Source organism: Halictus rubicundus, chromosome 12 (genome assembly GCF_050948215.1).
Source record: "Halictus rubicundus isolate RS-2024b chromosome 12, iyHalRubi1_principal, whole genome shotgun sequence".
Classification (NCBI taxonomy): domain Eukaryota; kingdom Metazoa; phylum Arthropoda; class Insecta; order Hymenoptera; family Halictidae; genus Halictus; species Halictus rubicundus.
In genome coordinates, this window is record NC_135160.1 from 5,214,684 (window position 1) to 5,241,197 (window position 26,514).

The 26,514-nt window shown below is 46.6% G+C and overlaps 1 protein-coding gene and 1 long non-coding RNA gene across 3 annotated transcripts; one reads left to right on the forward strand and one right to left on the reverse strand.

Moving 5' to 3' along the window:
* Positions 1-3,313: 3,313 nt before the first annotated feature.
* LOC143359755 (uncharacterized) lies at positions 3,314-24,593 on the reverse strand. The gene is made up of 4 exons (XM_076797950.1): positions 24,398-24,593; positions 10,369-10,442; positions 5,434-9,774; positions 3,314-4,860 (listed from the first exon to the last, which is right to left on the reverse strand). The coding sequence occupies exons 1-4, from the start codon at positions 24,414-24,416 to the stop codon at positions 4,288-4,290; spliced, it is 5,007 nt and encodes a 1,668-aa protein (XP_076654065.1). The 5' UTR covers positions 24,417-24,593; the 3' UTR covers positions 3,314-4,287.
* LOC143359758 (uncharacterized) lies at positions 19,937-24,401 on the forward strand. 2 transcript variants are annotated; one of them, XR_013083164.1, is made up of 2 exons: positions 19,937-20,153; positions 24,056-24,401. It is a non-coding gene; the product is annotated as an uncharacterized LOC143359758 (long non-coding RNA). The 2 variants fall into 2 exon arrangements; XR_013083163.1 differs by having other exon boundaries at positions 19,950-20,207.
* Positions 24,594-26,514: the final 1,921 nt, after the last annotated feature.

A 26,514-nucleotide genomic window follows, 5' to 3' on the forward strand; every position in this document is an offset into this window, starting at 1 on the left:
CCGATTCAAAGTCAACTTACCGGAGGGGATATATCTTCCACGAGCTGAAAAGGGTATGTAGTTGATTCGTCTTTCGAAAAAGAAAAAAAGAATCTTCCGCTACCGCGTTAATAGATAGACCGGTTGAACAAATGAAAACGTACAAGTACTTTTTAACGGTCTCTGTATTCGAGCACAATCGCTGAATTCTGTATTTTTCGTACATTGTTTACATTAAAACGCAGGTTCGCACGGTTCGTATTTGGTTTCGGCGATCGATACGACATCGAATCGCTTCTACGTGACCCTGACTTCGGCGCCACGGGTCATTGTTATTGGTCGAAGCGGAAGTTACAACGTTTGTACACATTCGTTACAGGTTCGTTGGTAGGTCGCAACAAATATCTCAGCCAAGAGCGTAAGGCTAATCTTAGAACGGTGTTCGAGTCGATCGTGAAGTATCGTGGTGAGATGAGAAGAAGGTCCCTGGCAGAACTATAGCGCCCAGCACCGGAGTTTGCACGACAGAGACGAAACACGTTGGAAACTTTGGGAATACATAGCGCTGTAGAAGAGGAAAATAGTGTGTGACGTAAAAGAGTAAGTATTGGGACTACGGGAGCGTCAGAGGTGGGGATAGACGGTGGACCTAGCGACGGACTCTTCTTGCCCTTGTGCCCTTCCCGGGGGAGCCCTTCTCATCTCACCAGGGTACTGAAAGTCACCTCGAAGAGAAGCTCGAGATTTCTCGAGCGTACGTCGATTCACGCGCATCCGTTTCCGTTACAAAAGAATAAATACAATGAGTTTTAAAAAGAGAGACGTAAACCGGAAATGGTTAGAGATCTAGGAGAAGACATAGAGGCAAAATATAGAAGGTAACACGCGTTCTCGTGTTTATGAGATGCAAAAAGGGACTCCACAGGTGTGAACGAAGAGATTGCACAAAAACAAAGAAGAACAGAGATAGAGATAGAGGTAAAGAGAGAGAGAGAGATAGACATGGTGAGTGAAATAAAAGGAAACAAGATATGTACTAGGAGATACAAATTGTTTATCGGCTCGGTTCGATCCGTAGTCTGTCCACGAGCGAACCGTGGCTCGACTATTTGGTAATTGCATTTAAATAACCGTTACTTCGCGGAAAACTTATTAATGTGAACAATTAGGCTATCTATATACAATGATATCTGTACGCGACGAAATAGAAATCGATTAGTACATATGTATATATTTATATTTATATATATATATATTTATATTTATATATTATATATATATATATATATAATATATATATACTATATATATATATATATATAATATATATATACTATATATATATATATATATATATGATGTATAAACTTTTCTATATTGCTCTAAGTTTTCCGTTACTTCGTTCCGCGAGTCAATGCATCGAGACATTCATCAAGTTCAACCTCACGCGAGAAAAATGCTCTATTGAATCGCGACGCTAAGCACGTACAAACAATAAATAGAAGTTCGTATATGGCTAACTTAATTCGTTGTGTAAAACGCGTCTTTGGGTTTTCTCAGTACGGCCCGGACGAAGCAGACGGAGCGTTGTCGTCCGAATTTAGTCTAACAAGGGGAGGCCGAGATACATGGGACACGGATTTTAATGTGTCTTATATACGTATGTGGTGGTGTAGTTGGGTCCGACACTGAAGCGTTTTTAAAATATTAACAAACCAAAAAAAAAGATACTGATGATTTGAAATACTGAAATGATATAGACCAGCGTAATAACGATTGGCCGTGCTCGTTAGGCGCTGGTCTCGCAGTTCTCGATTCCCAATGAGTTCAAATTCTGGTAATTGTACATATTTCGATAATTTTTAAATACGTTATCAGGAGTGTGATTTCTCTTGCTTTGCTGTCCAAGATATTTGCGAAAAACTGTTGTACCTATTACATTGACTTATGGGAGATTCTTTTGTTATCCTTTGTTTATATGTTCAGTAGGCAGGTGTAGAAGTTCATACCGATGCTGCGAAACGCGACGAATTTAATAAGCCTTAACAAGTATAGAAGACTATTAAGATACGCGTGATTCTACACGATCAATTATTAAAATTAGAAGGAAAACGAAATATTTTTAAAATGTTGGCCAAGTACAATTGCCGCGTGAAATTAGCACAAAAATATGTACTTACGTGAAAGATCTTTTATTACATGTTTGCGGTGCAGAATTTTTTATCGTACTACTTGTTTTTATGAAAAAGTAAAAAAAAAAAAAGAAAATTTGAATTCACTGGGAATTGAACCGGCAAAAGTTTCATAGCATTTTTGTTTATTAATGTCTTACAACCGTTTGACTGTCGACCCAACTTCGAAGCATATGTTGCTGTGACACGTACGCAACAACATCATAATTACGCAGTACTAATTACGTAGTACGGATAGTTTCGTGCTCACTTTATTACGTTTTGCACTTCTACGTCTCGCGCAATCAGAGATACTTGTCATTTTCGAACGTACCACACCGACCGATTCATATATATCACTCACACGTGCGCCTACATTAGTATGTACACATTACACATACAGAGAGACACTCGCAATTACACACTACCGCCATTCGACACTCCCGCGGCTTTCGATTACGATATGTAGGCACATTACCGATGGAGGAATGCCATTGAGATCTTACGGTCGTCGGCCAGTTACGCTATGATACGAGCGGTGGTTCTGTGATTCCGAAATCGATCGTTTTCTAACATTTCGATTGCGTGGAACCCGTTTCAATCTTTTTGCCGATCGTTATTAACCCTCTGCTAAAATTGCAGGAGCAGGCCTGGGCAGATCAAGAGGATCGAGGAGAAAAAGTTTTCGTTACCCCACCGTTGTATCTGGAGTTATCAGCATAGTCTTTACGATCCCCCTCCACTATTAAATCCCCGTTTCACGACTCTCTGCGCGAGGGAGAGAAACGTTGCGCATCCCATCGTGCAGAGAGTCGTCGCTAGTGTCGAATCTAGCCACGTTTAGTAGTGGAAGGGGAGACATTTTGACGGGAATACGAACCCGCCTGGTAAGTCTGGTTGTACGATACCTTCCTAGCTAAAGATCCAAAACATAACACTCGCGAGCAGCTAAGAAGGTACAACGGTGGGGCAACGAAGACACAAGGCATCAGCGAACGTGATGAAGAAGAGATTGGTGGGGGAACCAAGCGTTTGAGGGGCCCCAACCGTGGCCAGGCCTGCATTAGAGGATTTTTCCTTTTTAGGGGATGACAGATTTGCCATAAAACGCGAAACCAGTGGTGGAATTCGAACCCTAATAGCACTTACAAGGGGAAGGCACGTACGTCAAAAACTTTAAATATAAAATATTTAAGAAACGAAGCCCCATTCTGAAGAAACCCAAACGGGTTTTATACTATTTACATATTGTCGTTTCAAAGTCGAGAGCAGTACCCTTTCCCTTGTTAGCACGTTCTAACTACCGAATACTTGTCAATATATTCAGCCAAAAATGATTCCGAATTAACCCATTAATCTAAAAATTAAGACGTGTGACATCAAGCACTTTTTCAAGTTTTTTTTTTTTTTGCCTTTTGCAGATGCACATTGACGAATAATTCCATATTTTTTTTTTTTGGAAACGCGATAGTCAAAGTGTTAAGAAGCTTTTAACAAACTTTGAACATTGCCTTTAATAATTTCAATACTATCCAATAGACCTATTCCTATAATCTTTAGATTTTGCAATTCGTCATAATTTTTATGGGTTTTTTTTTCAATAAAGGAACGTTATAATATGTCATATACAACTTAAACTATTCAACCTTAGTGTATAAAAGCTTATCTCTAAATTTGAATCCCATCACTGGTCAAATATGGTATGATACAAAACCCCTTTTAAAAAGTATCATTGCTGTCTCATAACGTGGTACTCAGAAGCAATACGAAAGGGATTTGCCAAAAAACCGATTGGCTAGGCGCGCACACACACTCGAGTCACGCGCATCTCGCTATTCGCTGAGAAGATCACCACTGCTACTTCCGGTGGTAATCACTCTTCCCCTGTGCCATCCTGGGTCCTACTTTATGATACAGCAACAGTACTCAATACCAAGTAAAGCTATCAGCGAATTGAAAGCTGTATCAGCAAGATAGATCGAGGTGCCACGCGATCGAACTTCCGTTTATCTATATAACTAAGAACACTATATTTTTCCGGTCGTAGATCAATCCAGTGTTGTGGTCGACCAATCTCCCAGGAGGTAATCATCTAAGGCACGATCGTGAAATGTCGTTGAACGGTGACTGCGGTTTCTCACTCATGATTGTGTTTCACCCCGAGAAGTTTGGCTGCGTCGTCGGCGGACGCTTGGAGCACTCTGTCTATGAAGTTCTTATCCCTGATCCCCAATAGATTCGAGATTAGGTCGTTGTCAGTGCTCTCGCTGGCTTCGGGATTCGCGTTTTGCGGAATACTAGCCAGCTTACCGGTCAACGTTGTCAGCTTCTCGTAGGGATTGAAACGCACGAGACCGCTAGGCGCGGCATCCCCTGTCGCAACCGGTGCCACGTTTGGCAACGATATTCTATCCTGTATCCTAGGATTTCCGGAGTTGGTAGCCACCAGGACCGGTGGTTGTTGCTGTTGACTCCTCGGCGCTATGGTAGGCGGCTGCGCTGGAGAGTTCTCTTCGTCCCCGCTGGTGCCCACGTACATCGTCGAGTCCACCGACTCGTGCTTCTTCCTGTGCCGCAGCATGCTGTGCTTCAGCGTGAACCTCCTGCAGCAGATGTCGCAGGAGAATGGCCTCTCGCCAGTGTGCGTCCTCATGTGTCGACGTAAGTCCTCCGCAGACCAGAACCGCCTCATACAGAAGGCACAGACCACCTAAAAATGTTGGAAGAGCCAACTCGTTTAGTTCACGCCGGGATTCTTCGTCAATCACACATCTATTACAGAACAAGTTGCTTAGACACTGATCACGGGACACAAGGGGACACGGTAGACCTTTGCTTGTCCGTACCTCGGTTTGGGCATGGAGCTAGTTCGAACTACTTTGTAAATGTAAGTGGGCGTTTACTTTCATGAGACTTTCTTCTACACTGCACATTTTTGCGATTTTTAATTAGACTCTAACTTCTTGCAATGTCACCAGGTAACAAGGCTCACATCTAGGCATTTAAAACAAATTCGAGGCTAGGTTCGCCACACAGATTGCAAGTAGCGCGCGTGGTCAAGAATCCGCAGTAACAGCAGTGATTTCAGTACCTCGGTCATCCTGCATAATTTCACAAACTTTATGACGATTTTGAAAAATGAATCTATAATCTGTGTATATTAATCAAAATATTAATAACTTAAAGGTGGCCAACTCGGAGGCTTCCCGAACGATCCATCCCTCACCGTGTTCGGCTAAACGAAGTTCTACCATAGACGATCTGACCAACAACGTTTTCTTACCTTTCTGTTGCTGTAGTCAGGGAATCGGCCCCTCTTCTCTTCGCCGTCGCTGGGATGCTGAGAAGGAGGCGGTTGTTGCTGGTCCTCCACGGTGTCAATATCCATGTCCAAGGCTCCCTTGGCCACCAGCATCTCGTACGATCTCTTATGGTTCATCTTGATGTGTTCCAGACAATCCTGCCTGTCGGAGAATCCGCAGTCGCACAGGTGACACTTAAACGGTACATCGCTTGGTCCGGGCGACGATCTCGGTGAAGGTCTTCTGGATCTGGCTACGTCATTGGTGGACGGCAAAGTGTTCAAGTTCGTCTTCGGTACTCCTGACACTGAAGTGGTCTCCATGCCATCGGAGACGCTGGACGACTGGCTGTCGTAATCGGTCTGTTCGTTCTGTTTCGAGCATTCTTGAGGACTGTTCTGAGGCTCGCTGGATGGGGTATCGGATCTGGACTTCATCTTACGCGCGTGCTTCGTCGAGCGATGCTTCTTCAAATTGCCCAGAGTGGAGAAGGTCGAGCTGGGACACTGATTGCACTTGTATGGCCTCTCGGGCACATTTCTCATCGAGAACGAGTTGTTGTTGCTGATCGCCGCTTGACTGTCCGGCGACGAGGAGTTGCGGACCCTGCGGATCTTGTTCGGGTTAGCCTTGTGCTTTCTCAGCAAATGGCGGTCGCAGTTCGACTTGGTGGTGAAGAGCAGCGAACAGTGTACGCACTGGTACGGCTTCTGTCCGGTGTGCGTCAGGATATGTCGTCGTAGAGATGATGTCCAGGGGAATGGCCTCTCGCAGTACGGACAGATCACTCGGTTCGGGGCCATCGAGTATGCGGACTTCTTCTTCATTTTCTTCTTCTTTTTCTTCTTCGAGGGGCTCTCGGAGTTCAACGAGTTCACGGAGTCCGACTTCTCATCGCTGCCGGAGTTGTTGCAGTCGCTGTTCGATGCGACCAAGCCTTCTTCATCGCTCAGATACTGAGGCTGGAACTGTTGGTACTGCTGCGAGGCATTGTCCAACAATTCCGATACACTAGCCAAGTCAGGGGCACCGTCTTCAGTCTTCTCCGACTTCTCTTCCTCCTGTTCAGGCTTGATGATTCTCTGATCACTCAACTCATTGGTCTCCATCGATTGCTCCGCGTCCGACATCTTGTCCTCATTCCCGTTGTCGCTGTTCATAGAGTCAGTATTGGTCGTGTCCTCTTTAGCGCACTCCTCGACATCTTCTTTCGTCTCCTTTGCAACCTCTGATCCTTCCAACTGGCCCCTCAACAAGCTAGTGCACTTCTCCTTTTGAGATTCTTGCTCCTTCTCCTGGGGACCCTCGTCGATCACCAGCTCCTCTTCGGAATCGTTGTCCTCGATCTTGTTAGCTTTCAGCTGCTGTGCTAAGATCGCGTATTTCACCTGATCCGATATGGGGTGTTTCGCGGAGTACTCTCCGCTCGATTGATCGGCCTTGGGCAGTATGTTAGGGTACGCCTGGGCCGCCTGGGAGGATGATTGCCCCAGATTCTGCAACAAAGTCGGATGACTGGAAGGAGGTCTTCCTCTGGTCGAGTGTCCTCCTCTGGGTCTCTGGCTCCAGTGCTGCGGATGCTGTTGTTTAATGTGTCTCTCCATGTTGCTCCTCAACGTGAATCTCGCGGAGCAATGTTCACAGGTGAACGGTCTCTCAGTTCTGTACCGTCTCTGCTTCTGTTTGGGCATCAGCACGCCGTTCTTGATCACCATTTTCACAGAGTTCGACGGGGGTATGTGGTTCTCAGGTTTGTCGCGATTAGCCAGCGCCTTGCTGGCCAGCTTCGATGAGATCAGCTTCGCGTAGTCGTTCTGTTCATTCGCCGATTGCGGGTTCATGTCTCTGCCTTGAGGATAGGCGTTGAACCCGGTGGTCCCGATCGGAGGCTCCACCAACGTGCCGCCGCTAGTGAGCTGCAGGCCCCTGACCAGCTCCTTCTGCAGTCTCTCTTTCATCGCAAAGTCCTGGCCGAACACGTGGGGATTGAACAAATACGGTGGTAATATTCCCGCTCCTACACCTCCGGGGAACGATCCAAAGTTTCTGTAGATCAGGTGAGCATTCGCATAAAGCGCCTCCAGGGAAGAAGGCTGCGAGTTCCCCTGGCCAGCCTTCAGCAGAGCCTCGGTGATCAATAGCTGACTGGTGGCATTGTACAGCTCCTTTTGGCTCTTTCCATACTGATCCTGCGAGGCCGAGTAGTCCCCGTCCTCCTTCTCCTTCGTCTTCTTACTGAGATCTAGAACATCCATAGACAGATCCAGAGGACCGTCCTCGCCAACAGTCTCCGATACCGTCAGAGCCTTCTTCAGATTCATCGGACTAGCTTGAATTCTTTGGTGCGAATCGGATTTGGTATCACTGACTAGAGACACGCCGCCTCCAGAGGACATCGACTCCATGTCCTCCTCGAGCTTCATGTAATCCTGCTCGATGTCCGCAGACTTTCCTTCGTCCACGTTCTTCGTCAACTCCATCGGCAGTTGGCTCGGCATCGAGAACGACGACGCCTCGGCATTCTCGTAGTGGCTGTTGTGCAGGGACAGCGAATTGTGCAGCTTCGCCTCCTCGATGATTCTAATCTCGCTGCGGCTGCTGCTCTCCATCGGTACCGACGGATAGTGCATCTGCACCTGATGCTGCAGCTCGTCCCGCTCGTTAGGGTACATCAAGACCTTCCTCGGATCGTCTTTCATCACCCTGGGCGAGCCTCTCTCCATGTTGTCGGTTGTCGAGTCCTCGTTCGGATGATAGATCAGAAGGTTTTTGATGTCCTCTTTATCGATCTTTCCGTGTCTGTTCCTCACGTGCCGCTCGCAGTTGGCCTTTGTTGTAAACGCATAATTGCACAATGAGCACTCGTAAGGCCTGTCTCCATTATGTGATCTAAGATGTCTTACCAGGGTCGCTTTGTCCGTGCTCGTGTAGGGACACATGTTGCAGGGGTACGGCATTCCAGGTCCGACTCCCATGTGAGCCCTGTTGTGGCCTTTCAGCGCTCTCAGGTTCGGGAAGATCGCGGTGCACAGTCTACAGGGGAATTCACCCTTCAGCTTCATCTTCCTGAACTCGGCCGCGAACGCGTCCTGCGCCTCCTCTTCGTGGGACTCTGCAGAGTATACGCCGGAGGAGCTCGAAGAGCTAAGATTCAGGTTGAACTTGATGTTGTTTTCAGGAGTGCTGGCGTCCGACCTCGGGAAGTTCTGCAGGATGGGACCCGAGGTGACGGAAATGATGCTCTGAATATCGGCCAGGTCCTTGCCCTCTTTAGCCTCGGCCATGGCAGCCTTGTTCTGCAGGTCCAGGCCGGCGAAGAAGTCGTCTCTCCTCGACTGGTTGTCATCGATCACCCTGGGCGGGGTGTTAGTTGTGCCACAGTCGCTTTCGTGAGCGTCCAAGGCTGATCTGCAGGGGAACGCTCTGAGACATTTGGAGCATTGGAATTTTGCCACCTCTCCAGAGGCTGGCCGATGAAGCGATTGCTCGCAGACCGCTCGAGCGATCGCCGGGAATTTGCCCGAGGAGAAGTCGACGAAGGTCAGATCGTTGAAGCCGACCACGGAGTTGCGCAGGTTCCTCGCGGTGTTGCCGGTCGAGTGGTCCGCGAAGTGGATCATGAATCGGTGCAGATTCAGCACCCGATGGTTTTTGAAGGAGAGGTTGCAGGCCTCGCATTTCGCCGGGAACTCCGGGTGGCAGCGCTCCAGATGAGCCTCCAGGAGCGCGTTGGTCGCGAAGTCCTGTCTGCCGCAAACAGGGCAATTGTACACGTTCTGGTTGTCGTCAGGTCTGGCCTTGACCTCAGGCCGCGAGTTGTTCAGCAGGATCTTGTGTCTTTTCTGGTTCTCGATGTCGCGCAGATAGTCTGTGCATTTCCGCTTCAGACTGGGAGTTTTGTCCTGTTGGTCGATGAAGTCGGGCGATTTCCTCTTCGCGATCTCGTTGTTGTTGTACTCCTCGATGTTTCTCTTCGACAGTTTCTCGGAGTCGCTGCTACCCTCCGAGTCGGTGCAGCTGTGCGAAGAGGTTGAACAGTGTGCTGTTCGCAGGTGTCTGTTCATGTTGCCGTTGGTTGTGAACGCCATCTCGCAGTATTTGCATTTGAACGGTCGTTCGCCGGAGTGCACTAGCACGTGTCTGTCCAATGAGCTCGCCGAGCTCAGCACCTTGTTGCACACGCCGCAACAATAATCCTCCTCGCCGCTGCAATCAGTACTGCGCGGAGAGTTGTGGCCGCGCAGGTGGTTCGTCAGCTCTCGGGAGCTAGGCAGTACCGTGGGGCATGCTGGACAGGGGTGAGCGCTTTCTGGTAACTCCATCTGCAATTGCAAAGATCATTCTCGTTAGACTACATGCCATGTTCACAGAAAAAGATTGTACAAAAAATTTTAAACACTTTTTAGTTAAAGTAGCTCCGAGTGCAAAGGGTCACTAGGAAGATCAAAGAAAGTATATGAAGAGTCACAGAGGAATAACATAACAGTCCGATAAGAACTACGATTAGAATTAATAAGTTGCACCGCACAAAAATGGCCGTGTTGAGAAGCGCGTTGCAACTTCAGGAAACAAGATGGCGGACCGGGAGTGTAAGAGAATCCTCGGGGAGGTCGTGGAATAGATTTTACGCGAATTGAGGTTACTAGAGTCTTTCTAGAGGCTTTTTTTAAAGATATCGATCCGATCCAAGTTCAAAGACGAGTTCAACGACTCCGAGGCACGCTACTCGTATCGGCTTATCAGTGTTCAAACTATTGATCCTTCGAGTTCGCTACAGTTCCTACAGTTTTTCGGATCAAGTTCTACGAGGAAGGACTACTTGAAATGCTACAGGTATCTAATCGTTTAAGTATCTTAGATTTTCTGCGGATTTTATGCATTTATGACAAGCATGAGTTGAGAAAATGGAAACTTACACTTGATAGTGGCGACGCTGCGTCAACTTGGGCTTCGTTGTCGCGACCCTGGTCAGGGCTGCACTTCACAGTAACTGAAACAAAATTGGAAATGATTAGCACTGGAATCGATAACATCAACAACAAATGACAATAATTATTATAACCAGCTCTCCGAATCTCTAACTCGCTAATCTTGACTAACAACAATTCGATATTTCAGAAGAAGCTGTGATGTTCATTCCAATCGCCGCGGTCCTAATTGCAACGCAACGAGAGTCGACAAACGTTTAAGCAGATTTATCGGTGCTTTACGATCGACCGATATTCCCGGAGACAATGAATTCCAGGGAATTCGACCACTGAAAACACGTGAATATCCATGAACGACCGCGACCCGTGTCGTCGCGACAACGACGGGAATGTCGTCGTTTCTCCAGCGGGCCCGACAATAATGGCGCATTGTTTGTAAATTTTTTCGTTTAAACGGCGTGTCCCGTCGACGCGCGATCGTGTCACAGCGATCAGCCCGTATTCCGGAAGCTGATAGACGAGAGACCGCAAAAGGAACGCCGCCGCTTCGGAGCTGGGACAATGACACTTATCAGGGGCCTCGTGCGACAAAATCCTGACCACAATCCGTTCCTATTTACGAAGAAGGCGCGTATGGAAACGACACCCAAGGATCCCGGAGGCGAGACTGGAGCCAGTCCACTTCCGAGAACGATACCAGAACGAAAATAAACGACCAAGAGAAAAAGCAAATCGCGATTAACTCCGATAACGCCGGCGATCATCGGGTCGCGGAGCCGACAACAACCGGACGGCGATCGATAACGGCTTTGTCAACAATTGTTATGCGCGTGGGGTTCATGGTGAAGTCATCAAGGCTACGCTCGATCGACGTGGTAACCCTCGATGGCGGAAATTGGGTCCGTTTTCATCCGAAGTTACAATTACACGGCGGATTTTTATGGAAAATAAACATCATATCCAAATTGTAAGAAGCCGAATTTAGATGAAAATGCGTTTTCTCTTTTAACAATTTCAATAAGCTTAATCGGTTCTTTCGTCTTTACAGATACCACCACTGAAAAAATTCGGAAACAGTTCGGGTGATCAATAAACCCTTGGAACAATAATTTCCTGTACCGGTTTCAGGATGGGATCAGCAAAGAACGACAAGGATCATTCGGCAGCCTAGCTCATCCCGTTCCACGTGTCTCCCTTGGTCAAGTAGTCTGTAAGTTACTGGAATTATGAGGAACAGGTGCGAACAAGCGGTCTCGAATGAACCTGTTCCCTGGCGTGGCTTCTGTGACAAACGTACCTGCCCGGCAGGTGACTTTATTCATGCGCGTAAATCACGCGGACCAAACGGGTTTTGCGAGCGGTCACTTTGCTTGCGGTTTGCGTCCGCGTTTAGCTCGCACGATTGCGCGTAAAGCGTGGGATATTAATTCGACACGAGCAATTTATGATCGCCCGCCCTCCCCCCCCTTTCCACGCAGTTCCTCACTTCACCGTTCGCCCAGGGAATCTTGAATCACCCATTTTGCTCTGCGGTTTCGACAATTTTTTAGCTGGTTGAGCTTCTCAAGCGAAATCACATTAATACAAAGCTTCATTAGATACTTTCATCCAAGAACCGGAAAACTTATACAGAAAATTTTTTAAATAAATATTAAAGAGAGATTAACGAATTCACATTGGGTAGAAGCGACCAAAAGTTGCCATGTTGCTTTTCGCTGAACACAAACCCTGGGGCGCCACAAGAATCGATATTCAGAAACTTGTGTAGAATTTTCTTGAAAATTTCGATCGATCGATCTCGCGTCAATCTCTCGGAAGTTCGAATCGCGTCGCGACGGTAATTTCGTAACGCGGTAAACATAGCCGGTTTATCTCTCGGTGCAGATTCAGCCGCAAAAAAAGCGGTTATCTCCGCTCGCGAACACGAAGGCATATCAGCGTTTCGAGAGATTCCACGTTCGAAAATTTCGTTATCTGGATCGCGTCTGTCCCGTGGATCGTTACCGATCCACGTGAAATATGAAATCGAGGATACGAGGAGGCAGGCCTCGAAAGACGACCGGTGAAATTCGGAACAGATTCCTCTGTCGTGGCAGGTGGAAATCCAGGTGCTTTCCATTTCTAACGATCGCCGATCACTAGGGGGACGGACAATCGTTACGGGGCTCTGTGAACCACGAAAACTACGATTTCTATTTTTCCTTCGCTGCCGGCGGTACGTTCCCGTAAATTACACTTTCGACTGGATCGGTCTCGGCCTCGGCGGAGAAAACGACGGATCGATCTGGAAAAATCGGTTTCGTTGCTTCAACCTTTGCCGCGTTCTTTTTTTGCGAGCAGCGTGCGCTCCGACGTCTCTCGCTGCACGGAAAAAACTCCAATTATTCTCATATATAATGATGAGTAATGATGATTGCCCATTGACTCTGTTGATTCAACTTAGATCACGGCTGATGGCCACGATGATGGCGGCGCGAACTTCTGCGGAATTGTCGTAATCATCGTAATCGTCATACGCGATTTTTTAACGTTACATCTTTCAACTGGATCTCCCTTTGATTTACTTATCTAAATAATACAGGATTCGTGCAGATTCTCAGTCTTTCCAAATGGATCAACGAAACGAGGAATGTTAGATCATAATAATTATAGAAAATCAGTGATGAACGAATCAAAATGTCGCAGCGACAATTGTTACAAATTTCCCGGCGAGATTTCCCTAATCATGCGTTTGTTTCCTGTTAAAAGAGGAAAATTCGTCTGTGTCTATTGTTTCATCGAATACATTTTACGCTATGCGAATTCCTGATAAAAATGCAAGAATACGAGCACGGTTCGTTCCGTTTCCGTTCGCGGAGGTAATATTTTTTTTTCGGTACCCATTTTCGGGCACGAACGATTAGGGTGGCCGGGCTCGAAGGGCTCAGCCGCCACGCCCTATATCCGCAATGCACCCCCAGGGAGAGGCCGGGGTGTCGCAGAGGGCCGTGGAAAAGGGAGCAGTGTCAGTCGGTTTCATCGAGGGCGTACATGCGCACTTCCGCCGACTCCGAGCCACCTACGAATCATAGTGATGCTGCGCTGAACCAATGGTGGGGGAGATCCTCGCCATTGGCCGGCTCTCATCTGTCCGAGCTTTTATCTCGTTTCCCTCTCCTCCGTTCCCCTTAGCCGCTCCCCCCGCCACCCCCTCTCGCATGCAACGTTCCCTCCCTCCACTCCCCCCACCAGTTTCGCCGTCTCTTTCTACGATCCGCTTTATCTCCCCTTCTCTCCCCCCACTGCTGGCTCCGGTGTCTCGGCCCCTCTCTATCTTCGCCTTTTTTACTCTTTCTCTCTCTATTGGCACCACACGGGTTGGTCGATATGTTCCACCGTTTTCTGGATTTATTTATTTTTTTGTTAAAGATTCACGGTTGTTTTTCTATTGTGGCTTGTGTGTCACTCTTCGATAGCTCTTAGGCTAGCTTTAAACTTCTTGTTGATTTTCGGTTCTTTTTTCTAGCTTTCAGATCAGTGCTGGGATTGGTCCATTCGCCGAGTCACCCCTTTTTCTCCCTTGAACCCTCCGATGTCATTTACAATTTTCACATTTCGCAAAACACAACCAGAAAAGAAACGAACCAAACATTTCGCAGAATCTTGGAACGGGAAGCGAATAAATGATAAATTTGTTAAAAAAAAAGGGAGGCTCCCCTACCTCTCTTAATTATTCAATGTCCACTTTTGCTCCGAGAATTTATAGAACCACCCACGTAACCAGCCAGATCAATTCCACCCTCGTCATCCCCTTAGTCTCGTCGCATTTTCACTTTTCCCCTCACCGAGGTCCCCCTTTTCTCATCTCTCCCCATTCTCCGTCATACCCCCACCATTCCCCTATATCTCCAACGCTTTTCTATTTCTCTCTCTTTCCTCTTTCTCTCTCTCTCTCTTTCTCTCGGAGTTCGACCAGAGCTCCACGTCCCTCTTTCTCCATCTCTTCGCTCGTCTCGACCCGACTCTCTCCCTCTCTTCTATTTCTCTCTCCTCTCTCCCCCCGCCACCCCCTTCATCCCCGCTCTCTCCATGCTCGGATACACCCACGCAGCACGCAGGAGAAGCAAAGATGGCGGTCGGTTAGTGTGTTTCGAGAGTCGTAGCCCTGACAACCTTGGACCTACCCACCCGTGACACCCTGGGGCCACCCTGCCACCGGTGACACATGCTTTTTTCTTTTTCGTTTTGCTCCCTTTTTTGCTCCCTCTCTCTCTCTCTCTCTCTCTCTCTTCTCTTCTCGTCTCGGTGTCCACTTCCGGTCCGCCATGATGGACTGGTAGGGAGACGCGAAAATTTCGATCGATGGGGAACTTATGGTATCTTTACCCTTCGCGGACGAGCACGCTTGAATACATTGGAATTGTTGAGTCTTCGGTCTTAAATAATTAAGTCGTCAGTCTCAAATAATTAACTCGTCACTCTCAAGTAATTAAGTCTTCACTCTCAAATAATTAAGTCTTCAGTTTTAGAATTCCAGACAATTTTCCACTGTTCCCGATAGAAGAGATGTTAACATTAACTTAACGAAGCAATAAAATTTGTAGATTCTACGCCACTTTACAAGAACAGCGAGTGAAAAAGAGATTTCAGTTATCAGAATTATTAAAAGCAACAACAATCTCGATGTAACTGTCGTTTCTCGCGATCGGCGCAGCAAATTTTCACTTTGCATAAAGATTCGCAGTCCAATCATCGATATTCATGACGACCAATTAAATAAGCAAACAGCGTGCAATTATATTAATAAAACACCGGCCGCGAAATATTCTATGCATAATCGATTTACAATGACCACTTACATCCGAGTCGTCGAGGATTCAACGTTTTCGACCTACGACAGCGCTCTTTTATCGTTCATTATCTTTAAACGATCTCCGATTATTATAGACAATCTCTATCTGCTTGTATTCCAGGCTTTCTCGGAGTGAAGTCGCAGTTGAAATTTTCGTCGATAAAACGTGACTCAGAGAGTCTATTAAGAGGCAGAGAGAGAAAAAATGAGGAGAGGGCAGCGATGATGAAAAATTACGTGTCTCTTGGACAGTATCACGCACCGTGATTAGATTCTAATTTAAGAAGTACAAAGTTCGCCGGCGAGCGGCATCATTAAAGAAATTCAATGGAAGATTTAGTTCCTTCGCGATGGAGATCGCTATCTGCCGGCATTTAAGGCGTTATACTTTGACCGCGTCGGGATCTGTTCCACTAAGATCTCGATTCCGCGATCTCGAACGGCGATATCATCTCTTCGGTGACTGACGTATGAAAGCCTAATATCGCCTCGTCATTTAAACCAGAAATTTCAGAATTATCTTCAACTTATTAAGATCTTCGAAGAAAACCAGAATCTCCCTTGCTATCGTTACAGATAATTTTTATTATTATCATTACGGCTGTCATTCTTGTTAATGAATCTGAATAGTTTCAGGTCTAGTTTACACGGATCGATAGATATACCGAACGACAATTCCTGAAGGTGACAGTGCGGCGTCGTCGAACGGATTTCGAAACACGCTAATCTCGTCGGGATCGTGATCGGCGGGCTTTCTCCGAAAACGGATGATCTGCCGGTGTGTAAACACGAGAGTCGACCTCTAGGCTCGGGAGCAAACAGCTCGCGGCTCGGGGAAAATGAAAAAGACGACCGAACGTCTTCGTCAGACAGAGACTGACTCCCCAAAACAGATATCGCGTCGACAATTTACGCCGAGAAATCGGTATCAGCCACTCTGTAAACTCTCAGGGTCCTACAAGTCATTCTGGAGGTCGCGAGATCCTTCTAGGAGTCGCAAGAATCTTCGGAAAAGATATCAACATTTTCAGAGCGGAGTTTCCAATGCTTTAGATATGTTTTTATTATCCATATTCGCCAATAAACGGCGCGAAAGTGGCAGTACAACGACCGCAGGAGAGCGTTCTCTCCGGTGCATTGTCGAGAACGAATCGCACAGGATAATCGAGAATCGGAGCTTTCGTTTGATCGTGCCCGGCAGCAGCGATTTGCCGCGAATTCATGAAAATGGTAGTCGCATGCGTAACCGCTGCTTTCGTATTTACGCGTCGGGTGATAAATGGGAACGGTGTTTCTCACGTTTACGGGATTCTCTTGGGAACCATGCGCCCGGATCGGGCAATAAACGGTATGGAAAATGAAAGGCGGCCACACGGGGATCGAAGCCGCGGAAAAACTCTTTTTCTCAGGCCGACAGTGAAACCAGAGCGAATTTGTAATTGCGACATTCTAATTTTTCCGCGGCCGGTTTCTCCACGGTTCGACGAAAGCCGACACGACCATGCCGGTACACGGTCCGTTTATCGAACAGCTAATTTTTATCAGACTAGAGCGAGCTCATGTTCGAGACAATTTTTGTCAAGTGCGTGCTAGAGAAATATTTTTGCGAAGTTCGTGCTGGAGGAGAACTGGTCCTCAACCCTAATCTGGCCGGTTCGACCAGACTAAATTTTGAAGAGCGGTTTTTAACGGTTAAGATGCGTAAAATTCGCAGTCTGTTACGAGCTCGGCGCTTCAAACAGTTGCGTGCGCTATAAGTGCATGAAACCCGCAGTCGAGTAATTACTACATTGCGGATTTTCCGCGATTACAGAGAATTCGAATGGGCGGAACAGAATAACTGAAAGACTTAATTCCGTTTAATTGACGTTCTCGTTTAATGGAAGCTTCAACAGGGGGGGAATAAATGTATGTTTAGTTTGCGAATTAGTTTCGAAGGGAGGAAGGCCCGAGAGCTCCGGTGATTGTTTACATTTTGTTCACGAACCGGTAAAAATTTAACCCAGCACTGTGGTCGAACAACTGCTGTATTACGTGAACGCTGAATTTCTACCAATTAATTCGGATAACGGAGGTTCTAAACCTGCTTCAAAATGCATCGTGTTGGGCGTTGAATGAATCGGAAAAGCGTCAGGGATGCACTCATAAAAATTTCATAAACAGATGATCAAAAACAAAAAAGTTTTTCCACTAAAATACAACTGGATCCACGTAGGATCGAGAAGAGATAGAAGAATACCGTTTTTATACGATGCAAGTGGGATTTGGTACCCGGGAGAGCTTTACCGTTAATTGCACTGAAAAATGATTTTACTAATTTACAGTGAATAATTCCACAATGCGAGGTCGAAGCGAGTTCTAAACTCAAATGGAGAAAGCAGCACGGACCGCGAAGGGTTAATCTATTATTCAGCGAACCGGATCAATCACGGTGGGGGTTAATCACGAGCGTGTTATCGACGGCGAGATTTGCGGCGCGGAATTAAGTAACTAACCCAAGGAAAGGGGGTAAAGGCAAGTGTCTTCGCGGTCGAGCGACAATAATCGAAGCGCAGTTAACTATAACCACATCCAAAGCCCTGAGAAATTGCCCTCATGAATTTAATAAATCCCGCGGATGATCGAACGGACCCCCTTCGCCGCGTGGGTGGCTATACATATACGTGTCAACGAGTTTTCTTCTCCGGTTTTACGATTGGCCGGGGAGCCGGCTCGTCCGCCTGTAAGAATGTCACGGGAAACAATCTGCCGGTATACGTGGCCCAACCATGTGTTTCCGCATGTACCTTAGAAACACGGTTGTTATACTTACAGCACCGAGTTATGGATCGGACGCTACATCGCAAAAGCTCGGACACACGTCGATTCTCCTCTCTTCCGACAAAACATACGCCAACCGTTCAATCGTTCGCCTCCCGATTTTGAATTTCTCTTAACCACCGGAAGCCTATCAATAAAATTCTGACGGCATTATTGGCTACTAAATGCAATCGATCCTCTTGTGAAAAGTTGCCCGAATATCATATACGAAATTTCCACCAGGTTAAGAGAAATTTATGGAAAATCCTCTGAAGCGTCCGAGAGCTAATGCGAATCTTGAAATTTCCACGGAATAATTTTTCCAGTAATTTTTCGAATTATGATCGGTTCATTCGGAATGAATCTGCAGAATATGGAAATGGAGAATTTTGGTGCTAGCACAAATTCGCGTTAGTACGATTTTGAAAAAGCAACAACGAATGATCTTCCACCGTGTTTATCCGTTTCTAGATTTGCAGGCGGCTTCTTCGAACCGTAGCCACGCGTATATTTCTGACAGAAAGTCGCACACGACCTCTCGGCGAATACTTGTTGACGCTATCTGTTTGTTTTCGAAATGTTTTTCCTTAGCCGGTTTTTTCTGTTTTTCGTTGTTTTCGACGGGGCAATGAACCTGCTATTCTTTAGGAATCCTCGAACTTTTTCGACTCGTGAACAGAGCGACCCTGAACTCGAATGTCCGATCGATTCGGAGCTCTACAGACGCGAACTACAACCGGTGTCCTGAATAAAACAAACGCGAGACGAGAAATTGTTAAATTGCCGAGAAACTGTCGGAAAGGGGTAAATATTTTCTGTGGCAGAAAATGAACAGTGCACTAAAAGACTGTTTAAAGAGACCGTACACACTTACAGAAGTTTTTGAAACAATTTTGAAGATCCTGCTTAGTTATCTCATTCCTGAACAACCAGCAATATATAAAAATAAGTACAATTTTAATTATCTTCTGTTTAGTTGATGCAGAAAGGTTTTCGATTGGAGATCCTCGCCAGACAATGAACGCAAGGACAATCGACAGGATTAGAATTGGATTCGGTATGATTTAATTGCCAAGGGTTTTCCTGTGGGTCCCAGAGACTTCAACGCCGGAAGAGACCAGCCGAAACGTTTTTGTCCGTTCGTTAACGAGCCCTGTGCTAATTGGAATGTTTCGAGAGGGAAGACACCGACCGACTGTGGGGTGAGAAGAGGGAGTGGTTGACTTTGCACGCCACGCCCTAATTCGGCTTTTACGGGTCCCTAACCCCATAGAAACTGCTCTCCCTCCCGTGAAAATCCAATTCCCTCGGTTCGTCACTTCCGTAGAAATCTGTGGTCTCTCGGTGACAACCGTCAAATTATTATCTGTTTGAAAAACTCCTGGGATCCTTGGAGTGCTAATCGCTTTATGATTTCCAGGGCGTAGAGATCTTCGCACTCCTAGAGAACTTCAGAGCCCTGCTCCATGCTATTCTTGAAATTCCATACGATCCTCAAAATTTTAAGATGCTCAAACTCCTCGAATTACAACCTAATTTCCTCCAGTTCTCAGTGTCCTAACACCCCAAGTCTCCCAGGATTCTTGAAGTTACAAAACGAGCCCTAGACTCCCGAGTCACCTTTTACCCCAAAAATATCTCACAATCAACGCAAAATTTCCCTCCAACCGTCGCTGTCTCATCAGACTCTCCAGAAACCAGTAAATCCAGGCTAATCAGTTCAATGAAAAAGAACGGTGTTCTCCATTTTTAATTAATTACCACGCCCCGCGTTACATCACCAGCAGAAGAATTATGCAAACTCTAACGGGGCGGTGCTTTCGAAAGAAAGCCCGATAGGCGCTTTCTTCCGAAAGTCACTGGACCCAGGAGATCTATTGTCAATTAGCTAATTCCGCGGTGGCGGCTGAAAATTTCGCAGAAGGTGTCGGCCAAGTGTCTACTACGAGGTTATCTCTCTCCGAGGAATGATCTCCTGCGCCTGCGACGTTATCATCGATCGATCGGCCGACGTGAGGCAATGGCGACGACGACGACGACGGCGTCGGCCACGACGACGACGCACGGTCCGAAATCGTCAAAGATGGGAGAGGCGCTGGAAACGAGAGCTTACGAGATAACGAGATTACGCGGCGAATCGCAGGTGACGCAATCCGAGAACCAAGTCCTACCGAGTGCCACAGTTTCCAGGAAGCCGGTATCGATTATGTTTTTCTTTTTTTATCTCTCTCTCTCTCTCTCTCTCTCTCTCTCTCTCTCTCTCTCTCTCTCTATCTCTCTCTCTCTCTTTCTCTTTTCGATACACAACGATAGCCGTGATTCGCGGCCAAGCCTACCATCAACCGGGAAAGAGAGCTCGAGAGATCTCACCGTCCCGAGACACCTCTGCTTACGTGTCCCCCGAGTCCCCTAATCTCTCGTCGAGAGAACACCGAATGGTAGCTTCAAGTCCACGCTGATAAGGACCTTCCTATCCTTATCTGTCGCTACGTCGAACCCCGTGTTTCCCCGGAACCACGGAAAATCCGATATTTACCGATTTTGTCGGTGAACCTACCCTCCGAGCACCTGAGTTTTATTATTTTTCATTTTGAGAGTTGAAGTTCAATAGTTTAATTTAACTTATAATTGGACTGCGGATCTTTGTGCAAAATAAAATTTTTTTATCTGAATTGCAACGAACTGAAGTGAAATAGAAATTTATTTTCTTTCTTAATATAATAGCATGTTTAAAAATGTTTTAAATATTTTTGCTAATGAAAACTGCACCTACTAATTTTTGTCATAAACGCATAAAATCCGCAGTCTAGTTATAATTTAACTTTAACCGTGTAAGTCTATAATTTATTGCAAGTCTGTTTGCCGTTAACGTTTTATTTCTCATATTATTCTCGAAGTTTATTCTCTATTAAAGATGGCCGACGTATCTCGTGACCCAGTGTCGTTCACATGTACGTCCCTAAACGAAAAACCGCTAATTACAAAAGGTTAATGGAATTCGTCTAAAAAATGAACCCTAATCATGTACCACACAGGATTATTAACTCAACGAGGTCCATAATGATACAGCAAACAATATCCCCTTTCCCGGACATGTAAAATCTATTTAGAATTCGTATGTTTCCCAAATAATCTTGACGATTGTGTTAAAAATATAGTGGAACCTGTATTCTAAACTAAATACAGAAACGTGAACACAGTTCTCTCTCGGTATAAGACGATAGCTCGGGGCAGTGTTTCGACGTATTGCGGAGCAGGGTACCTAGACGGCTTGACATTGTTCTCGAGTGGGCCGAGAGTTCATGGGTCCCATAAACTCTGACGTGCAGCAATACTTTTCGATACAGTGACAATTTCAGAAGAAGAAGAGAGGATGGAGACGTTCTTGTAACGAGAAAAACATCGTCTTATATCGAAAGAAAACTATTTCTTCAACGTTTACTAATTCGTACAATAAACACCGTTACGTATGGACCATCTAAGTCTATTTAAATTTGGAGCGATATCAATTAATAAATTTCCTAAAGAAAGGAGGGGAAAAAAAAAACAGTCAACAGTTTAAGAGTCGAGCGTTAATAAAACACGCTCGATAAAAAAAACCGCACGCCGGGATTCAACCGCGATTAACACTAAGTTTACGCGGAATTCGTCAAGATGACCGGATTCTAATATTTTTAATGATTCTTGAAATTGTACAAATGAAAGGAGTTATTTGATAAATGTATTTTTAGAATAGCTAAAAACTTGAATACTCTCGTTACTTTGATAAAGAAATGCAAAATGGTTTCAGTGCTCCGTAAACCTGGTGTTCAGTATGATTTCGTGATCGGATGTTGATCGCTCCTCTGCGTCTCGGTAACATTGACACAGAAAAGTAAAAACGGAGATCCCCATGACGGAATCGATGGGGACCGAGAGAAGCGGTGGTGGTGGTGGTGCGCCGATACCGATCGACATTTTCGTGCGTTAATCGAACGGCTACAGAGATAAGGGGGCTCGAGTTGTCGATAGATAACGATCTTCCGTTCGCTGTTCGACTCGTTAGCCGGCTAAATTCGGTCGTTTCCTGTTGCGATCGGCCGCGGAAACGTTTCCCAGGCCCGCTGATGGGGCCGACGTTAACGCCGCGGTTAGCTCGATCCCGGAACAATGGCGCGGCTCGTTAAGAAAATGAGACACACCGAGTATACTTTTATGATTCGCTTGGCTCGCCGTTTTTTCTTCTTTCCCTTTTCCCTCCGGCGTTCGACGAAAAAAAAAAAACAAGCCTGCCGATCGAGAAGACCGGGATCGACTCGGGGAACGATCATTCAGAGGAAACCGGAAAACTCTCAGCGATATTTTGCTCTTCGATGATCAATTCGACTTTGAACGAGTTATGAGAATCCAATGATCTCGTCTGTAAATCCAGGCTCGATTGACCTAACTGCTCCTCACAGTGTAGTTCGACGTCTTCTGACGGTCTCAAGATAAAAGAAAGTTGACTCAAAATGTTGTGATTCAAAGATCATCGAATGAGACTCTTTTTGCGAGATGACCGTATGCTGATCGAACCGCGGTAAACAAGATTCGCTCGTATGATCGATATTTTGAAGGCTGCAGTCGTTAATTTTGTTTACAAAGCTCCGCGACGAACAATTTAAACGAAATTCCTATATTTTTAACGCTACAAGTAATTAGTTCCATTTTCCAAGCTCATTGATCAAAAATGCAGGCGAAATTCGTCGTAATGACGTCCATGAAATGACACAGAGATATCCCCCGAGATAAAACGAGCAGCCTTCAATAATTGTAAATCGACTCGAGGTACCGAATATCACGCGAGTGAGTCACGGGTCGGTATCGATCTCCGAGATCGATCATCTCGGAAATATCTGTCACCGTCCAGTGACGAATCGAGTCGCAAAGAAGACAACCCGAAAAACGTTTTTCCCATGTAAAGTTCGAGTTCCATGCACCGAGAGCGAGAAAGAGAGAACATCGCGCAACATTGTTTCTCGTGACTAGATCGTGACGACGATGATCTCGCCGGTAGATCATCTCAAGGCAGCGTACAAGATACGGTCGAGATAATCTGCGGCGACTTATCTACGATAAAACGACTCCTTTCCAATTAAGACTTCTGTTCCACCGTTTAGACGTGGTAGAATCGATCTCGACGATAGATCATCAATATCGCGATCCATTAGGAAAATGTAACGACGAAGACGATTCATGATAATCGCGCATCTCTCGTCTCTTGGACGACGATGACAACCAGATTTCCACGGGATGTTATGTCGTCTGGACGACATCAATTAGAATCGCATTATTATAGTGATTAACAGAATTTGGTGGCTGCGGAAATCGGACACGGTGAATCTTTTCGAAATTAATTTTTGGAGCAAAAATCCGGATATAGGTGACATGGCAGTTTACGTGTCAAACGAATTTCTATTTTCGTGGGGTAGTTTTTGAAACAATTTTCTGGACTACAGATACACTTTTTCTGTCATCGAAACGAGATGAAAATGCTATTTCAGTGACAGTTGAGACGTCGAACATTAGCTTTGACCCTATTGCTAGCAAAATTTTTCCGTTTTGCATAATATAAAACTTGTTGTTTCTCCATTCCCACGGTTCCATTTACATCGACTGACTCAATGACGAGAAAACTATTTTTATGAAAAATAACTGATAAGGAGACAGCACGCCGAGATGAAACAGTTATATGTGATATTGAGTTTCTTAGTTGAATCATTTGCGGATCGTCTAACATAACACTCGGATGTTCCTGTCAGTTGTACAGGAAAGATTAGTAGTCTATGGTTCAAATATAAGACAAAGAATAAAACAATCATGTATTAACCGAGGGTTGTAGAAAAATCGAAAGTAGATTAATATTCAAGATCTCTCGAGGAGGATCACTCAGGACAACGATATTATTAATTCCTGACTAAAATCCCATGTGAGAAACACTAAAATGATATTGATTTCAGACTAGAATAAAAATTATCAATTTCCAGCTAAAATCTCTACCATCCGAATTCATTTCTAATTTCACAGGGCAGCACGCGCCATGAACCGCAAAGATCGACAGTGCCTCACCGAAACGAGTATCCGCGAGTCCCAGGCAAGAAGAAACGCGACTAAAACCATCCCAGAAATTGTCACGAGAGCCCAAGATCGCCTAAATCGAGAAAAATCCGTTCCTAATCCCGCAGAAAGCTGACCCACAAAGTCCGCGCAGAGTTCGCTAACGGAACACGGTCGAGGAAGATCGATCGCGGGCGGGGCCTGTGATCCCCGCAAGGATGCACCCTGGTTCCTCTCGATCCTACGCGAGCATCTCGATCACCGGAGGACAGCGAAGAGGACGATCGGTCTACAAAGGTAGGAGATATCTACCTTTCGTTGAGTAATCCATGGTGTGTGTCCTCAGCGTCTTGGTCGACTCATGTGGTCCCCAAGGTCGGTGTCCTCCTGGTCACTGAATATCCGCACAAATGATACGTTGCACTCAACACAAGCCACCCATTGGGGACTGGGGCACGTCCTCGTGGATCAATCAGATCCTTGAAGCGCGATCAATTTCAGAGTCCGAGTCGCGAGAAAATCTCGACAACAGGCTCTATCACTAACGAGGCTCGACGTCACAAGGGCATCCTCCGGGCAGGCCGATCCTCCGCTGTTGCACCGAAGGGGTACGGCTGTGGACGTAGAGATGAAGAACTCCGGGGACGTCTTGAGAGGAGCAGCGTCGTCGTTCAACTGAACCAGAGACGACTCCTGACGATGTGGTCTCTGTTGTATCCAAACACGTCCGACGTTCGACAGGGGATGCGCCACTAACTACCGAATAATTGTCACCGCGCAAACGAACGATGTCAACCGGCCGATGTGACACGTACGAAGGACGACGGACAAGTAAAGGACTCTCCGCGGTGCGAACACTGGCTGAGCCACGACGACGGCGGCGGCGGCTAGCAGACGGTCTTCGGAGAAGAGCCCGAGAGAGACCGAGAGGTCTGGAGGGAGGGGGAAGACCGGAACGGGGAAGGGCGAGCAGGTAGAGAGACACGAGCGGGCTCGCGCAAGAACTGCTGGATAGAGGGTGAAACACGAGACAGAGAGAGACAAGGTCTATGAGAACAGGTCACGACGAGCCGATTCACTATGAAGAAGTGACACGCCGCTTCTGACAATTTCTCTCCGGGCACAGACTGAACCTCCATCCTCCAATCTGCTCTCTTTTACCTTCTCTCTCCTCCACCCCCACTCTTCCAGAACGGAACCGTTCATCCCCACCACTCGCTCCCTCTCTTTTGTTCATCTACCCCCTCTCGTCTAGCGCGTACGCCCCCCTATAGCGATCCACGGGTCCTCCGGACCCCTGCTCGCCTCTCTATTTGCTCTACGAACGGTTCCGTATGTCCATCCTCGTCCGATCTCCCTGTTGCAGTCATCCCCACCTCTTCTCCTCTTCCCCCGCCTCGATAGACTCAGTATCCGTCGCGTTCTCCGCGGGAGAACCCTCTCCTCTAGCCTCTCGCTCTCTCGTTCATCCTCTCTCCTTGTTCCTCCATACTCCCCCACTATCGTTACGGATACGTCTCTCTCCTTTTTTCTCCACCTGCCCGGCTCCGTCCGCTGCCAGTTCACTCTCGGGACTTCTCTCCTCTCCCGCTCCCCCCACCAAACCGTACGCGATCCTCTCGGACGCTCTCCCGCGGCTGTTTCTCTCTCCCGCTTGGATCGACATCGATCCCCACCATCCTCCAAGCTGTACCTATGCCAACCCGTGCTATAGCGCACCCGGGTTTACCGTGCGCGGGGGATCGCGACGCGTCGCTCGTGTGCGGCATGTATCTTGCGCATGCATGTGGGCTTGCGGGCGCCCGCGTTTCGCTGTGTGCGCGGTTCTCGGATCCGCCACCCACACAACCCACGCTTTAATACGCTCCTCCGGATCCGATACGCTTCCCTCTTTCGATCGGTCGAGCGCATCCGCGCCGGGAAACGGTGCACCGTCGGAGGAACGGTGCAACGGGAGTTACGTAAAGGGGGTGGAACGCGTTTCGAGTCTCTCTCTCTCTCTCTCTCTCTCTCTCTCTTTCTTCCCCTCGCGAAACGTAGAGAAATTGTACTTTTTAGAGGAATTGTTTGAAATATGCTTCTGCGGTCGAGATGAAGACGAAGAAAATTTTTCCTTAGAAGTCGCTCGTCTTAATTATTATGTAAATGTAAAGGATATTAACGACAGAACGGAAGGAAAATTTTCCTTAAAAATTGTCATCTTTGGACGATTTAGTTACCAATAACGATTATAAGTGACTGAGAAAATGTTTCTCATTAGTTGCAGTCGTTTTTGAATAACGGAATCTTGATAATCATGTAAGTCAAAGATACCAACCAGGAGATGAAGACGAAGAAAATTTTTCCTTCGAAGTCGCTCGTCTTATTTATCATGTAAACGATATTAACGACAGAACGTAAGGAAAATTGTCATCTTTGGACGTTTTAGT

What these genes read in the sequence shown, in the direction of transcription:
- LOC143359755 (XM_076797950.1), bottom strand. An exon ending in CAGCGTCGCCACTATCAAGT is followed by an intron (nt 9,775 to 10,368) that starts GTAAGTTTCCAT and finishes TTGCAATTGCAG; the next exon opens with ATGGAGTTACCAGAAAGCGC. An exon ending in CTGACTACAGCAACAGAAAG is followed by an intron (nt 4,861 to 5,433) that starts GTAAGAAAACGT and finishes CAACATTTTTAG; the next exon opens with GTGGTCTGTGCCTTCTGTAT.